The 16434-nt window shown below is 57.2% G+C and overlaps 6 protein-coding genes across 6 annotated transcripts; 4 read left to right on the plus strand and 2 right to left on the minus strand.

Moving 5' to 3' along the window:
* Positions 1 to 1322: 1322 nt before the first annotated feature.
* MONBRDRAFT_30719 (uncharacterized protein) lies at positions 1323 to 2915 on the plus strand (the record flags this gene model as incomplete). The annotated part of the gene is made up of 5 exons (XM_001742006.1): positions 1323 to 1939; positions 2052 to 2147; positions 2284 to 2393; positions 2640 to 2718; positions 2808 to 2915. Exons 1-5 carry the CDS (start codon positions 1499 to 1501, stop codon positions 2913 to 2915), a joined length of 834 nt encoding a protein of 277 aa, XP_001742058.1. The 5' UTR covers positions 1323 to 1498.
* A 543-nt stretch (positions 2916 to 3458) lies between these two features.
* MONBRDRAFT_21846 (uncharacterized protein) lies at positions 3459 to 5147 on the plus strand (the record flags this gene model as incomplete). The annotated part of the gene is made up of 5 exons (XM_001742007.1): positions 3459 to 3544; positions 3660 to 3707; positions 3792 to 3873; positions 4209 to 4514; positions 4599 to 5147. 5 exons carry the CDS (start codon positions 3459 to 3461, stop codon positions 5145 to 5147), a joined length of 1071 nt encoding a protein of 356 aa, XP_001742059.1.
* Positions 5148 to 5534: 387 nt separating this feature from the next.
* Positions 5535 to 8220, minus strand: MONBRDRAFT_21847 (uncharacterized protein; the record flags this gene model as incomplete). The annotated part of the gene is made up of 10 exons (XM_001742460.1): positions 5535 to 6053; positions 6155 to 6265; positions 6395 to 6618; positions 6727 to 7013; positions 7089 to 7148; positions 7249 to 7358; positions 7488 to 7576; positions 7666 to 7846; positions 7925 to 8008; positions 8104 to 8220. 10 exons carry the CDS (start codon positions 8218 to 8220, stop codon positions 5535 to 5537), a joined length of 1782 nt encoding a protein of 593 aa, XP_001742512.1.
* A 475-nt stretch (positions 8221 to 8695) lies between these two features.
* Positions 8696 to 9469, plus strand: MONBRDRAFT_3192 (uncharacterized protein; the record flags this gene model as incomplete). The annotated part of the gene is made up of 4 exons (XM_001742008.1): positions 8696 to 8750; positions 8871 to 9079; positions 9166 to 9237; positions 9365 to 9469. Coding segments are annotated over 4 exons (441 nt in total), but the record flags the coding sequence as incomplete, so codon positions are not given.
* A 364-nt stretch (positions 9470 to 9833) lies between these two features.
* On the minus strand, positions 9834 to 13888 carry MONBRDRAFT_4737 (uncharacterized protein; the record flags this gene model as incomplete). The annotated part of the gene is made up of 4 exons (XM_001742461.1): positions 9834 to 10205; positions 10397 to 13053; positions 13589 to 13676; positions 13820 to 13888. The coding sequence occupies 4 exons, from the start codon at positions 13886 to 13888 to the stop codon at positions 9834 to 9836; spliced, it is 3186 nt and encodes a 1061-aa protein (XP_001742513.1).
* A 560-nt stretch (positions 13889 to 14448) lies between these two features.
* MONBRDRAFT_4738 (uncharacterized protein) lies at positions 14449 to 15564 on the plus strand (the record flags this gene model as incomplete). Its single annotated transcript, XM_001742009.1, has 1 exon — positions 14449 to 15564. One exon carries the CDS (start codon positions 14449 to 14451, stop codon positions 15562 to 15564), a length of 1116 nt encoding a protein of 371 aa, XP_001742061.1.
* Between the last annotated feature and the right edge of the window lie 870 nt (positions 15565 to 16434).

The following is a 16434-nucleotide window of genomic DNA, read 5'->3' on the forward strand; positions in this document are numbered from 1 at the left end:
CGCCAGAGTAGATTCACGTCATCCATGGCGGGCAGGTGTAGGAGATCGGCCAGCTGGCGCAGGCGTGTGTGTGTTTCCGGAGTACCCACTGTCCCAAAGCCATACAAGCCATAGTGAGGAAGAAGAAGCGATGACAATCAGAGCCAGGGTCATCAAGTGGCAAGGCTTGTGGGCACTGATGTAGCACCAGGATCTGGTGACGCGAGCAGCTACTTACAGTCGATGGCCGCCACAACGTCGGCGGCTTGGGCAGCCTTGCCGCCAACGCCATTATATGTATCCTCTGCTCAGGACAAGGAGCGCGGATGTGAGCATAGACTGTTGAAAGCACAGTGATGAAAAGAGCTGTAGCAATCGGATTCTCACTCTTGTCGTGATATTCGAGGGAGATGGCGTAGCCCAACAGCCAGTCAACCAGGCGAAAGCGATCCTCCGGCGAACTTTGCCTGATAGCCGTCAACAAGAGCCTGCCGTGAGCTCGCGCCAGGGAGATTACACCTAAAGGCTTTTGAAGTCTGGATGATGGGCCTTTAAGTTTGCTCGGGTCGCCCAGGCGGATAACACACCACTGCAAGGCCGTGTGAGGACACTCAATATGCTCCAAGTACTGCGCAATAGTACGAAACAGGGAATGGGTAAGCTTGAGCAGCGCGAGGCAGCAGGTAGAGCAGAACAGAGAGGCGACATGCCGTCTGAAAGTGCTGAATCCAATCTGCATGGTTGACGTCGCGCAGCTTCGCGCGCTCTTCGATCTTGTAGCTGCGAATCTTGGTGTCTTCCAGCGTCACGACCAAGTTACGAAAGGCGCCATCCTCTGCCAACACAATAGCAAAAGCGACAGAGTCAAGCTCTCCGATGGTACACACGCGACAAGAAGATGTTCTCGCTCATCCCGTGCCGATGCCAAACACAACCACAACACCAATGGGCCAACCTTGAGGGTCAAAGGCATCCGGGTTGGGCAACTCCAACGCCAAGAACTTGCGCCGCAAAACATTGCCGTTCGCTGAGGCCATGACAGCGTTGCAACGCTTCTCTTCCAACTACACTTGCACAGAGACCGACCACCAAATGCACAGCCACAACTTGGTCAGAGCCCGACCTTTGCCACCTAGTCTACACCGTCCATTCACGGCCGCATACGCCCTCACCACAAAGCTCGATCACCTCACCGCTGCCACTTGTTGCGTCCAAAAGCGCGCGCGCGCGTGTGTGTGTGGGACAGTTCGTCTGACAAATTGAAAACTTATCTTCGCTATACATCACGTTATTGCAGATATCAGAGCGAAAGACATGTTATGCTGTACATATATCGTTGAAGCTTTCGAAGGAAATTTAAAGCTTTTTGTCGCTTTGGCTGACCACGTTTGTAGCTAATTTTTTTTTTTTTTTTTTTTTGGTGACGATCGACGACCTCGTGGCCACAGTCGAGACTACACGACCGGCGACCGCGGAGGGCGACACGGATAAGGACGCAGGCATAGAGAAACGGACGGATATGGACTCGCAGTGGTGCTGGTTGCTCGAGGTGGGCTTGGCCGTGGCGGTCATGGGCCACCTGGTGCTGCTGTACCTGCAGCGACTGCGTCAGCGTCAGCAGCTGGCGCAGATGACCTTGGATGAGCAGAAGCTCGCCTATCTGCTGCACACGACCGAGGCGGAGGCTGATCTACAGGATTTGGATCTAACCCACCTCCAACTGGCACAAATTCAGCCCCATCCGCGCCTGACTGCGGTTCGCACCTTGCGCGTGCAGTTGACTCCTAACCTGGCCATCCATCCCGACGCCCTCGAGCAGCTCGCCAATGTGGGCATGGTCGTGGCCGAAGGAGCGCATCTCACTGCCGCACTCTTTGCACAACTGGAAACGCTGCCTAAATTGCACACGCTGGATTTGTCACGCGCCCGTGCCGTTGTCGAACACGACAATAGCGTCGCTGTACGTCACGGCTCAACCACCCGCTCGTTCAAGACAAGACCTCTCCCCAAAGTCTCTCTTTTTTTTTTTATGGCTGACTGCCCCCCTTTTTCTGGCTGCTTGATGCGCATAGGGTTACTACACCGCCCGCGACCTGTACGAGCTCATGCTCAAGCGCGACAATCTGACTCTGCTCCTGCCCAGCCATGCCCGCGTGCCGATTGGAGAGGTGCGTCCCACCCGGCTCGGGGACATGAGCTTTGCCTTTTGATCGGCTTCCTCATGGCCCAATTCGGGTTCTAACGTCTGTGTGCCCGACGCCCGTGCGTGCTAATCCTTTGCATGGTGACTTGCTGCTGATCTAGGTGGTCAAGGTGTTCCCCAAGGCCGGTGTAGCCGTGCTGGGTCTCTACGATGCGCTCAAGATTGGCGACGTGATTCTGCAACAGCGCGCCAACCAGACTTTCGAGGGCGCGTGAGTTTTGGCATGGGCGCGCTGCCGCACCCATCATCTGCTTTGCGACGCCTCGCGCACGTGCCCCCCTCCCCCACTACACACACACACACACACACACACACACACACACACACACACACACACACACATCCCTCCTCTTTCCACTTTCCATGCTTATTATTCGGGATGGAACCGGTGTTTGCGTGCGCTTCTTCCTTTCAGCTCGAGTCATCGGTGGGCTAGCGCTGCCACCACCGTTGACAGCATTCGCACCGACGATCATGAACAGCTGCAAGTGGCAACTCCTCTTCCCGATGTGCCCATCACCGACGTTCGCAACCAGGTGCGCAGTTGCCGCCCTCGCTCGCGAACACAACGGCCCCCCGTACTGGCTGTCGATTCTTGGCATCTTCACCTCCCCTTTTTGTCTAGGTGGCCGTCAAGATGAGCGAGCTGGGTACCAAGGGCGACCAACTCATGTGGACTGGACATGTGCAAATGCGCTCCCTCAAGCTTCGCCCAAAGCCAGCCAGCAATTAGGATCTCCTTGGCCCATTGATTCAGCTTGCGCTTGCATTTCAGTCGACGTTTGCAATTCACTCACACTTGATCCAGGATCTGGTTTGATCTGATACCCGCCCCTTTCACATCCGACCAGTCACATTGAATCACAGCACAACATTGGCATAGCCACTTCGATTCACTTGCCTTGAGTTTTTTTTCTGAATGTTTTTTTTTTCTTTCGTTTTATGTTCTCGCTCTCTCTCCCTCTCGTCAGTTTCAAGTTCTTTGCTTCTCTTCCGTTCTCTGAATAATCCAATGTTTTTTATTGGGTGGGGTCTCGACGAGAGGCAAGGGCAGCCGGGGCAAGTGTCACTGTACTCGAGTCTCAGACTGTCAAGCCAGGTGATTTGAGGCTTGGGGTTTGAATGGCATGAGGCTGTACTGTACGGAAGCAACTTGGGCACCCTCGCACGGTACTAGGTCAACGTGCTGAACCGGGTGGCTTCAACCAGACAGTGAGAGCCTGGAGCCACTCAACAAACCGTCATGCCTGGGCTGCGCTGGACAAGTACGGCCATGATGGTGCTCACCGGGCTAGCGACCGTCTTTCTTCTACTCGCTCTCCGGCATACTGGTCATAGCAGCCCCCTTCAATGGCGTCCCAGGTGCGCATGGCTCGAGTTGATCCGAAGAGCCAGCCTAATTTTGCCCCTGCGTGGACACGGCGCTAGCAGTGCTCATGGCAACATTGTGCATACTGCATCGTCTTGTCCGCCGCAGCGCTGCCGGTGCCGCGCAGGCGAGCGATATCAACCAGGACCTACAAAGGTAGGGTCACTCACGTGCGATGAGAGGCTTGACAGAAGCAGCCCGACCATCTCACCTGCTTGGGCGTTCATGGAATCGTCTCAGCCTGGCTCAGGCCGAGGGCCATGATGAGCTACGTCACTACCGACTTGCCGTGCTTCGGCAATTTTTGCGAAGCCAATCCCTGGTGCGTCCACTTCAACGTTGCTCTTCTGCTCTGCGAGTCCTGCCTCGCATGCATGCATGGTCAAGACCAGGATGCCACTGAGCTCATTGGTTTGGCTGCCATCATGTTAGCGTCCTGGCTCCTTGGTATTGACGTTTGATGTGCACTTGGGTGGCTTGGCCTTGACCCTTGCCTCCATGTTACCCCGGCACGTTGTATTTGGTGTCGGGCAGGCCCATCGCCCTCTCGCCTCTGGGCAGGTCAGCCTTCCTTTCTTGCTTGCCTGCTTGCAACGGTGAAAAAAGTTTTTATGTACATCGGATGTATGTATGTGCGTGTGTATGTATTCTGTGCAGGTTGTCAACGCGCTGCGCGTGCATCAACGATTGCAGCGCGAAAACGATTTGAGCAACAACCCCATTTGCGCCACCAAGGTTTCAGCTGCGCAATTGGCGGCGTTGCGCATGGCACAGGTCGTCGTCGACCTCCAATTTCTGGTGGACCAAGCCTTGGCCGCCTTTGGGATATCTTCCTTTGCCGATCTACAACTCGTGCTCGAGTCTGCGGTAGCCCTGGCCACAACAACCATCCTTGAGTGGCCTGGCAAGGACACAGCCCTGGGGCGAGCGATCGACCCGTCTGGTTCAAAGTCAGCCAAACAGGTCTGTCTGAATGCTCCTTTGTCGATGCAGAATGAATGGATGGGTACTCAAACACCACAATCGCTGCTTGGCATTGTTGTACAGCTATTGGGCCTGGCGCTGCAGCACCTGCCTGAGGCTCGTGTTGACTCTCTGGCCAGCGTGCAGGGCATGCAGCTTTTTGTTATTCATAATGCTGCCGTGACCAAGGAAGGCCAAGCCCGCAGTTACGCCCTCTGCGATCGCCTCTTCAACCTCTTGCAGTGCAGCAACGACGTGGAGGCTGGCTGCTATGATCACATCCCTTCCCCAGCCGCACTCCGTCGCTCCGACGCTGCCGCCCCAGCCCCAGCCCCAGCCCCGGCTCCGGCCCCCGCCCCAGGGCCGAACAAGCGCGCGGGCATCCCACACTCGGCAGGGTCGGAACAGGCAGGCAAGAACGGCCAACAACGAGGTCTTCAACCGATTCCCAAAGACGTTTGCGGTACACAACGGGACCGGGTCGTAGAACTCATTCCAGATTGCGTAGATCGTGCTCGTTCGCGAGTGCTTTGGCGCTATGAAAATGATGGTTACTATAAATGTCGCAATGGAACTCATTGGTTGACCCCTTGCCTGCGGCTTTCCGGTGCTGATCATGAGCGTGATAAGTAGATCTTTGAGCCTTGGTGGTGACATGTTTGACCTTGCTTCGAGCCATATTTTAGGATAATGAATTAATTTTATGTAACAATTAGCATCAGATATTGCATGCTTGTCTCGCAGACAATGCACTCGCGCCCTCGGCGAGCGTCGCACGCGGCTTTGCGTCAAGCCATGGCTCTTTGCTTGAACTGGCCAGAGCTTTAGCACAACCGTTGTAATCTGCAGCGAGCAGGCAAGCAGAGAAGAGTAGATGCGGGAAAGACTTTCTTTTCGAGGCCAACATTGCCTGGGCCAACATCATGGCCATTGCAGCGTGCCCGCGCCCTATGACACCGGCTCGGGCTGACCCTGGATTGGCTACGCTCTATTGGAACCTTTATCGGCGAAAGACTTGTTTTAAAGTTTGAGGCGATTTTGGCGAGCAGAACCGGCGCGGTAGTAGTGTGGCCCATCCCCACCCCGCCGCCGCTGTGTATTTCTTGAAGCGGTGGCCTTGGCCTTGCCGTCGCTTTCAGTGCTGGTGCCAGAGAGAAACCTGTCCAGGATCTCAGAGCGACGCGGGGCTGGCTCACCATCAGCACACTCCAAGTCAAAAAGCGGGCCATACCCAAGCGGTTCGGCCCAAGGTTGAATCAACTGCCACACCCGGCAGACGAGGCGGGGCGTAAAAACACCCTGCAGATTCAGGTCCGATTCCTGCTTGACACGGCGCACCTGGCCGCTTGCGCTGCTTTCAAAGGCGCACTCAAGTCGACTTTCGTCCACCGCCGATTCGCCCACAACAAAGCTCACGAGCCGACGAAGTTCAGAGGCGCGCTCCGCCGAATTTACGAGGCGCTCGTATGACACCAACAGGGTGGTGCTATTGGGTAACTGACGCAAGCGCTCGTACTGGGCCCATGTGGCCACGCTCTCCTGTGTTCAGGAGGCAAAAAAGAAGGGGAAAGGAAAAATCAAGCGCCGTACGTGCAAATGGCGTTTGGAGCGCAATGATCAGGGCTTGGTCAAGTGCTCACCTTGGCCTTGCGCATGACATAGTCTTGCCAGATGAAGCGAAAGTCAGCATCCCAATCTTTCCACTGGAGGGTACTCACGTGGTGGTTGAGTGCGAGTCGCGGGTTGCTGGCCTAAACGCACCGAGACGGCCATGCATCAGTGTGTCGGCACGTTCAGAACTGGTAGATGAGCGGATTCATCCGTCACCTGTCCCCTCAAAAAAGCATTTGCCTTGGCTCCGAGCCTCATGTGCTTCTCACCTGCACGACTTCCACATAGCGACGCTGAAACTCGGCAAAGACGGCGTGATAAAAGTCGCGAATCACAATGGCAAAGGCGTCAAAGGGCCCACAGTTGCGACGCAAGGTTGGGGTTTGCCCAAGGAGGTCATCCACGCTGTGCATGTTGGGATGCGCCTTGACCACAGAGACGTGATTGCAATGACCTTCACCTGGCAACGAGTCGATGAGTGTGGCGTCCAAATCTGATATGTTGTCGCCAAAATGACATTCAAGGTGAGGTGACGGTTTCATTCGTGTACGTTCAAGGCCAAGTGCGAGGTGTAAGACAGAGATTGAGCACTGATACGCACATAAACTTCCCGAGTAGTAGCCCGTGGCAGCATCGAGAAGGGTGCGCACAAAAGTGTTTCCAGAGCCCGGGGCCGAGTATAAGACCGGAGGCTTGCGAGAGGCTTGGCTCGGAGGCCGACCGATCCGTCGAAAATCACAAATACGATCCGCCTGCTTGGTGAGTGGCGGTGATTGCTGTTGTTGTTGTTGCTGCAGTTCCCAGGCCTTCTCATGAAGGTTGCGAAAAAAGAAGCGGCCTTGCTGACTCGCCACATCGAGCCGACACTCGCATTCCCGCGTCCCAGAGCTATAGAATGCAGCCTCATCAGTCAGGCAGCCACGAGGAGCCTTTTGCAACGCTACGCCCTGGGGTCATACATACCGGCACAGGCTCTGTTGTAGAGATTGTGACAAAGGCAAAGGGGGCTGGGCGTCCGCATCACTACGCATTGGTCAACCATCGAAGCGAAGTGGCACATGGGTGGTGTCGTGAGATCCCACGCACGCAGGCTCCCACAAGTCCATGTCAACATGCAACGTACTCTTCAGCCCAGTGCCAGAGCTGGACACCGGGAAAGGAGCGAAGCATACACGCTTGTAGATCGGAAGTTGAGGTCCAGGCCTTGCCATGCTGCAGAAGTGGCATGCACACCTAGCGTAGCAGCATGGATGCCAGTTGCATCAGATGAGAGGACCAACAAGGGTGCGCAGAGCTGTGCTTGAAGTGGGCAGATGGCTGCGTTGGAAGCAGAGCGAGCGAGATTGATCGGCTCCCACGAACCTGGGACATGTGCCACGCTGCATCTTGTGAGAGGAGCATCCAATTGGTTCGTGGTGAGAACGCCAGGTCCGCCAACTTTGCCTCGGGTTCTAAGTGATGACCCAAGTCAATCATTCTCGTGCCATGCCACCATCTCGGCAGCAGGAATATCCACACAGATAAAACGGGGAAGACGGACCAGCAGTATTGCACAGGTCAAGCTCGGCGCAATAGTAGCGCGCAGGCAGTTCTTGCTGCAGCTGGGACCCCAGGCTGTGGCTCTGGAGATCTTCATTCGCGCTACTTCGACGGGATCCCGCAGGCAGGCGTGGGCGCACCAGCTGCTCACTTCGTGCATGTGGTCCATTCACGCCCAAATCCTACAATGTCCATTGGGTATGGGTGAGCAACACGGCTAGCTACAGAACCGGGCTTTGACAGCAGTGGTGTTTACGCACGATGAGAATGTGCTTGGCTTGGGGATCTTCCTGCGCCGCGGCTACGGCAATGCGAAGGGCCTGGTCCAACTGCTCGAGTTCATGCTGGCAAAGTGATGGGCCACGCCACGATGAGCGCACGCTCGTTTGACAATGGGTTTCAAGGCTAGACGCGAGCGAAGGGATGAGTCAAAGAGTACCATCTCGGAGTGATTTGTCTGGAATGGCAGGACGCGCACGGTGTCGGCGACTTTGGAGCGCCAGCCATTGCTCCACGTTGCCGTCACCACGGCCACCAGCAACCACGGCAACGCCATGGCGGTGGCTCTCGTAAGAAAAAGTGGTGGGGAGAAGAGATGACTCGGCGATGACGCGGCCAATTCCAGGCAATGGCCGCTGGTCGGAGCAAATGAGGGCCCGGATCAAATGAACCAAGGACACCTTTGCAGGTCCAACAGTCAAACAGCTGCCATGCCCGAGAAGACACCACCCACCCTTGAGTGCCCGACTGCGTCCGCTCCACAGCTCCAACCGTCGTCTCGTTCCCTTTGCCAGGTGCTTGCATGCATCCAACATGACAAGCAAAAAAAAAACAGAAAAAAACAGTTGTTGTGGTTTATTTGAGGTCTCGGGTTGACAACAAGAAGAGGTCAGCGAATGTGCTGCCCCTGCACCGACTTGAGCAGCAGGCGGCGACGGTAGTGCCGCCTTTTTGCGTCGCCGCTTGCGCTTGATGTGTGTGGTGTAAAGCTTGGAGTCAGCGCTGTTGATGTGATTGTCTTGTCCGGCGGGATGGAGTTGCCCCAGGTCGGCACGACGTGTGGACATCCAAACTGCACCCAGCTAGGTACGCGCGGCCTCTAAATCATGCACGGCCTCCTTTGGATCGGGGTGCATGGAGCTGGTGGGCTCAGGGCACGCTATTGACTTTTGCTCGGTGGGGTTGTTGTTGTCGGATCTTGCATAGACTTTTTGGCCTTTCGGTGCCACAAGTGCAATACGACATTCTGTGAGCCCCACTATCGGGCCGCTGACCATGCGTGCCTGCGACAAAACTTTGACGATGCGCGAAGCTACAAGTGCCCGCTTTGTCAACAACAGTTGGCTGTTGTGCGCGGAGAAGATCCCAACATGACCGTGGAGCGCCACCTTGCTTCCAATTGCCAAACTGGCGTGGTACGCCCATGTTTGGTTGCCTTGTTGGCTGAACGCACACCAATTTTGTTTCGACTGGAATGTGACTTGACAAAATTTGGCTCCAGGCACGCAGCGCCCCGCAGTCCAAGGGTTGCGCCGTACCAAAGTGCCGCAAGAAAGAGTTTATTGCCGTAACGGTATGAACTCTAGAACCCAGTCCCTGCCATCCCTGCATATCGCCGCGGGCATGTTTCGTTTCGACCTCATCCCGCCGCTTCATGGGGCACGGGCTACCGCCCGTACCCTTGTCTTCATCGTCTTTAGTGCCCCGATTGCAAGCGCAAGTTTTGCACGCAACATCGCTTCCCAGAGGACCACGCCTGTGTGGGGCAACGAGGGCGCACGGCGCAGGCTGCCTCGGCCCGTCAGCATGGCGCTTCGAGCGCAGCCACCAGGAACAACGCCCAGTTGACGGAGGATGAGCTCATGGCCATGGCTATCCAAGCTTCACTGGAAGACCAACAACGTCAGAACCCCACGGCCTCACGCAGCACTTCCTCGTCTAACAGCAACGTAAGCTGGCTGCGACCATCCCTTCGGCTCTTTCTTACGGCTGAATTGGGCCATTTTTTCAATTCTAAAAGTGGGCAATCCTACACCTGAAACAACACATTTTTGCTCACCGGCTGTTGCCACGATGGTCCCAATCACTAGTGTATTATCGCCTAGAGCTTGCTCGGGCAAGCTGGCCATAAATGTAGCAGTTCATCCTTGCGCCTTTGCTCCTCCTGGGTTAAATCAGGCTGTCCAGACTCGAGGCAAAGGATAGGTCGGCCCGATCGGTTGCGCGCTGGCTCAACCGAAGTTGTGAGTGGCCTAACTGTCCTAGCACTTGCTTGAGCTGGGCCAGACTGGCCTTGAGTGTGGCGATGCGCCGTCCACGATGGCGGAGCTGACGCTCGTGCTCTAGCACCGTATCGTCATGACGGAGTCGCCACTCCTGCACCTCTTTGCGAAGCGCCGCCATTTGCTCCTGCATCTGCGCCTCCTGGGATTGCCGCTCATGCTGGCTCTGCACGCTTTGCTGGTGCAGTGCCTGTTGCTGTGTCTCCAGGCGACGGACTTCCGCCTCCAGCTGAACGCAACGTTGCTGCCACCGTGCCGCCTACACGCCGAGCGCACCATTATATTAGATGAGATGAAACCGGGGATCACAACATTAACAGAAGACTGAATCAAAACATTTCAACAGCAAAAAACACCTCAAATCGATATGTGAAACTGGTGCGCGTTTGTGTCAGTGCCAACGACCCACAAATGGTACAAAAACAGAGAGCGATCGGCGGCACCGCTGACCTCGTCGGACTGCTGGCGCAAGGCCTGGGCAGTGTCGCGATGTCGTGCGTGGTCTTGCCATGATGTCTCGCGCTCGCGATCGCGAAGCCTGTCACGCAGACGTTGACACTCCGCTTCAAGAGCGTGAGCGCGCTGGTCCAAGTCTCGTGCACGCTCGTGCTCACGCTGCGCGGCAGCCTCGAGCTGCGCAAGCTGGCCCTCCAGTTCTCGCCCTCGTACGGCCCAGGCCTCCGCCTCATCCTCCAGCTCAGCAACACGCCGACGATGCGCCATGCGCTCCCGCTGCCCTTCCTCTTCGCGTGCTTGCAACTGGGCCCGTGCTGTCTGCCCTTGCACCGTGGCTTCATGGTATCGCTGCTCCAGCTGCTCGTAGTCTTCGGCAGCCGCCGACATGGCGCGCAGTGCCGCTTCCAGTCGCGCCTCCGTGTCGCTCAACTGAGCTGCTTGATTTCGCAGGCGTTGGGTATCTGCGGCTGCAGTAGCTTGCAACTCCGCTCGCTCCATCTCCCATTGCCCCCGCTCTTCTTCTCGCTCCTGTCGTAAGGCAGCTAATTCCACCTCAGCATGGTTGGTCGATTCATCAGTGACCGCGGGTTCGGCACTCGTTTGTGCCAGCTGCAAGCGCAGAGATAAGGCCGCTACTTCTTGCTCGGCCACCTCGAGGCGATCTCGATAGTCCTCGAGTTCGTCTGCGCTGGTTGCCAAATCGCGTCGAGCCTGTGTGCACGAGCTGCACGGCGCAGCGGCGCCTGCCCGCAAGCGCTGCAGCTCTTGCCCAAAAGCACGCTCCATGTCCTCAGCCGCCTTGAGCTGCGAGTTCATGAGGGCTTGCATGCCCTCAAGCCGCTGAGCCAAGCTGGTACCCTCACGCTCAGCTCGAGCAAGTTCCTCATGTGCCTGCAGTAGCTCATCTTGTAAACGACTGTGCTCTGCAGTTGCTGTATCGAGTTGACGTAGTAAAGCCACATGCTGCTGCTCCATGCGGCCTTCAGCCTGCTCGCGCAAGTCTGCCAATTCTTGCCGATGACGCACAGAGTCGGCATCCCGCTGTCGCTGCAGCTCGTGCAGATTGGCGGTCAACTCTGCCAGTGTGGCTTCGTGCCGCGACGCCTTGGGCGAGGATGTTCGAGGACCGCGGTGGGCCCCCGATGCGAGGGGTTCCTCGGCATGAGTGAGAGGTTGAGAGGGGGTGGTGGCAGGCACAGGCACAGGAGCTGATGCTGATAGTTGCTGGGTCTGCAAGGTCAATTTGATTCGACCGGCCTGGCTTACCAAAGCCCCGAGCCGCGTGGCCAGCTCCAGATCGGTGGGCGTGGGCTCAGTCTCGCTGAACGTGGGTGCTTCTTCCTCAAAGCCAGGGACCTGGGCGAGACGGCCCAGTTGGTGTAGGTGCTGCTCCAGCCGGACGAGCAAGGGACGCGCCACTTCGCCGTGTAGTCGAGCATCGTTGACCGGAACCGATGGTGACCTCTGGTCCAGCTCGGCTTGCAGCGCCGAGCAGCGCGCCTGCAGCCGCACAACCTCGGGGCAGTCGCGCAAGCCATATCGTTGCACGTGTCGAGTCAGGCGCAGAACGCTGTCCTCCAAGGCGAGCCGGTCTGCCGTGCCAGCATCCAACAGGCTACTTCCTGTAACGGTGTGTGCCAAACCAGCAAGCGCACCTTTGGCCACGGCCCGCTGGCCAGCGCCGCGGTTGGCTTCCGCCTGTAGACGCACAAGCTGTTGTTGAAGGTCTGTGGTGGTACGTCGAAGCTGCTCGTTTTCTTGCTGCAACCGGTGCACAGGTGCTGGGGCAGTTCCTTCGCCTTCCCCCGAACCGCTGAGGTGAAGCGAAGTCAACGAGGCTTGGCTGGTGCGGGAGGGCGCGAGGGGCCGCGGAGCCTCATCAGCGCTGTATAGCTGAAGGCGCAGCTGCTGCAACTCCTTTTCCATGGCATCAATAAGCAGAGCGTGTTCCTTCTGCGCTCGGTTCCACTGCTCCTGCCAGCGCAGCTCGTGTGCCTGAAGTTCGGCTTCGTGCCGTCGCTGTACCTCTGCCTGCACAGGCTCTTGTGTTTGTGGAATCGCCGGCATTGCCGCCGGCAGGGTCGTGGCATCGGTTGGCACGGTGTCAGTGGCAGTTGTACTCTGCGGGTCGGTCTGGGTGGCAGCGCTAACGGGGCGAATTGTTGGCGCTGTGGTCTTGGATGCGGAAGCCGATCGAGCCTGCTCCAGTTGCAGCCGCAGGTCCAAGGTGCCTTGTTGAAGCTGGCCGTTGCTCTTTTGAAGCTCCTGGATCTGACGCAAGGAGGCGGCTCGACTCTCCTCGGCGGCAGTGAGATCTTGCTCCAAATTTCGAACACGGTTGCGCAATTGCCGGGCTTCTTCCTCAAGCGAGGCGGCACGGCGCCGAAGAACGGTCTGCGATCCCAGCCAGCTGGCAGCCGCGTCTGTTTGTCCCGTTGTGGGCGCATCGTTGCCTTTGTCTGGTGTGGTGGGCGGTTTGGCCAAGGCCAGACTGGCACCTTCAGGTCCATCATTCTTGGTTTTGCTGGGGGCTGGCTGCGGCCGTGCGAGCACCACTAGCAGATTGCCAGAGAGCTGACGTAGCAGCTCGAAGATCTGCGGCGGGCTGTTATTAAGTACGACGACGCCGTTGATCGAGACAAGCACGTCACCTGCGCTCAGGATTCACAGGATCATGCGCAGCATAGGACATGCAACAGGCATGAGCAACCGGAGAGATCAGGGATGAGGCGTGCAGGCGGCGAGGCTCACCGGACAGGAGGCCACTATGATCAGCCAAACCGTCAGGGGTGATTTGGCCAACAACGCTCGTCACGAGAGTCTCCCCCTTTTGCCGTTCCACTTGCAGACGAAAGGGTAGCTCTGTATCAGATGATTGAGGCTCCAAAGCTTGGGTGCGCAGCGTGAGGCCCTGTTTGAGTGGGTGAGTCAATGGGGTCAGTGCGGAGCGATCAGGGCATGGGGGTGAGATCAGCTGAAGCGGGTCGACGAACCAGGCGCTGGGCACCCGAGCGCTGAATCAAGACAGAACGGGTATCACGGAGCCCATAGACCTCTAGGCCCACTGCAGGTCCACCCATGTGTGAGCGGAAGGCCCATGCAAGCAACCAACGAGCCAGATTAATTTGCCGCACACAGGATCAACAGGCAAAGGCTTTGAGGAGGGTGGGCGAGAGACTCGCCTACCAAGTTCGCGTAGTTGGGTGAGCAGTTCTGCATTGATGGCATGCAGGGCCGTTTCAGACGCCCGCGTTTTCTTGAGCTCGGCCTGCACCTGTGACAAGCACGGGCATTGGATATGATGGTGAATGTAGTCTTGCCTCACAAAACGACAGCCTCACTAACGTCTCAGTTCATCACCGCCCTCCTTGGCTCATGCATTGACGAAAAAAAAAAAAAAACGCAAGGTGGCCATACCTCTCCAAAGGCGACACCCAGATCGAGAAGCTGTGCCTCAAGAGCCACCGTCTTAGCCCGACCCGCCATGCTGCACAGTTGCACACGGCGTGGCGGAAAACCGCGTCTCGAAAGACAGCTTGTCTCCTGAATTTGGGCTCAGCGGCTGCGCCAACAATGGGCGCGCGCCCTACTCCATCGCCCTGCTACGGCCAGCCACCCACACATGAGCTCTCGATCCAAACCAGTCACCACAGATCAATCAGCCATCAACCCTGAGCAAACTCATACCTGGCAGCAACGCAGGCATCCCCCTCGTTTATGTACTGGCAGTTGTGGAAAACAAGACTTCCGAGGGCATCGCCGCGATGCAGCTGACACGGTTCCTGATGGTGGTGGTGGTGGTGGTGCTGGCGGCGGCTGATGATGACTGGGACACGGGTCGTATGGTTCAGATGTGGCAGCATGCGAGCGGCCTGCACCAGCGCGGGCAGATCGGTGATGCACTTGGGGTCAGTCGGGCGCCAAGTGTGCTGGTTTTGCGGCGTCTGGCAGCGCTCATGCTCGCTCTTTGTCTGCCGTGACCTGGTTAGGCGTATCGTGACTTTATCACGGCATATCCACGACAGATTCTGCCTGCATATACCAACATGGGCGCGCTGCTTATTCAGCAGGTAGGCGTTGAGGAGTTGCGCGCGCCGAGCACTGTTAATTTTGCCCGTAGCGCACCGGCCCTCATCTCGTCGTGCTTCGATGGCCGCCTGAACGCCTGCGCTGTGCAGGGGCAGTATGAGGAAGCGGAAAAGGTTTTTGTGAGTGGCATTCGTTATTTCCCTGATGAAGCCAGCCTGTACACCAATGCAGCCATTGCCGCCTCACAGCAGACAGACGCCAGTGCATGGCAGCGCGGCTTGGTTCATGGGCGGGAGGCTCTGCAGCGTCAGCCGGACGATAGCCGGACCCATCACGTTGTGGGGAATCTGCAGCAGCAGCTGGGCCGTGCCTCGCTAGCAGAACAACATTTTGCGCGGGCCGACAAAATCGCCTCTGGCCTGCCCCCGCGCCGCGCGGGACCCCCGCGCCCATCCTTTGACGCAGTGCTCGATGCAGCCGGGCCTGCCATGGAGGTGCACCTGCTTTCCCATGACCCATTCGTATTGGTTGTGGACAACTTTGTCAAGCCAGCCGAGGTAGCTTGGATTCGCAACAATGCAGCCCCAAAGCTGAGCGAATCCTTCACATATGCCGCGCACGATCAAAGCGTTCGTCAGAGCCAGACGGCTTGGCTCGGACCCCACGAGCATTCAACCCTGACTGCCTTGGAGAACCGATTGCTAGCCTTGCTCGGCCTACGCTTTGTTGATGTGGCGCATGCAGAGCTCCAAGTTGTCCAATACGAGCAGGGCGGCTACTATCGCTCCCACCTGGACACCTCGTCTTGGCACCCCCGTGACATTACCGCGCTCTATTATCTCACCACGGTACAGACTGGTGGGGGCACGGCCTTTCAGAACGTCTCAGCGGAGATGGGTGATCTATTGGATAGCACCCGCAAGCAACCCTGTTTCGACTCGACGCACCATGCCGAGGCCAGCGAGCCTCAAGACCACGGGGCCATCGTGCCTGCGGTGGCTGGCCGGGCCGTCATCTTTTACAATACACGCAAAGATGGGCAGATGGACACCGCTGCATATCATGCTGGGTGTCAGATCATCAAAGGCGAGAAATGGATCGCCAATCATTGGCTGACACTTCGGCATGCCTGAGGCGGTGTGGGCACGTTCGCGCCTTGTGCCATCCTTGTTCAAGCACACCCACGCGATCACAGGAGGTGGTTGCTCACCCGATATAGGATACAATTTTTTTAATTAATTGAGGCATGGAATTCTAAACTCTTGGCGCGTTCTGCTATACAGACGCCGTGGTGCGCGTTGTCTGTGTTTGTGGCAGGTACTGCTGAATGGTGTTAAAGAGGAGATCGCTGAAAAACTCTGGCTTTTCCATGATGGCAAAGTGGCTCATCCCCGGCAAGAGCTGCCATGACGTGCCAGTGTTTCAGGAGACACAAGTTGGCAAGGTGAGAGAAACCGACACGGCGTGCCTTGCCCATAGGGCTTCTTGAAGCGAGCGAGGTTGAAACTCCCCCAATCCCTCAAAAAAGGTTCCTGGCAGCAGCGCGAGCTTGCCTGAAGAGAGCCGTGTCGCAATTTTTGCACCGCTTCTGTGTAAAAGTCTTTGGTAGACTGGAAGACGGAGAGGCGGATGGGGTGATGCTCAGCCATGAAAATGTCCACTTTGGCCGTGATGTCAGGGAGATACTGCCACATGTCCTGATAGCCTGTTGGAGTGATATGGGTTGTGGGCCAGGCAGTGAGGAATCAGATTTGTTGTCAAAGGGTGGCCCAAAGGGCTCGGATACGAGCTCACCTCGATAGATATAGCCCTCAAACTCGGGGTGACAAGCCAGCCGCACTGTGCCATCAGGCATGTCCACAAAGCCCTCTAAGAGCAGGGCAGGCAAGGAGTCCACGGAAGGAGGGTCAGATGGGACTGGACAAAAAGCATCAAACGTAGAAACAGGGTCGAGGCTCTTGCACCATTTGACCATTGGGTATGTGCGCTTTCAATCGCACCTT

This window comes from Monosiga brevicollis, genomic scaffold (genome assembly GCF_000002865.3).
Source record: "Monosiga brevicollis MX1 MONBRscaffold_2 genomic scaffold, whole genome shotgun sequence".
In the NCBI taxonomy this organism is placed as follows: domain Eukaryota; class Choanoflagellata; order Craspedida; family Salpingoecidae; genus Monosiga; species Monosiga brevicollis.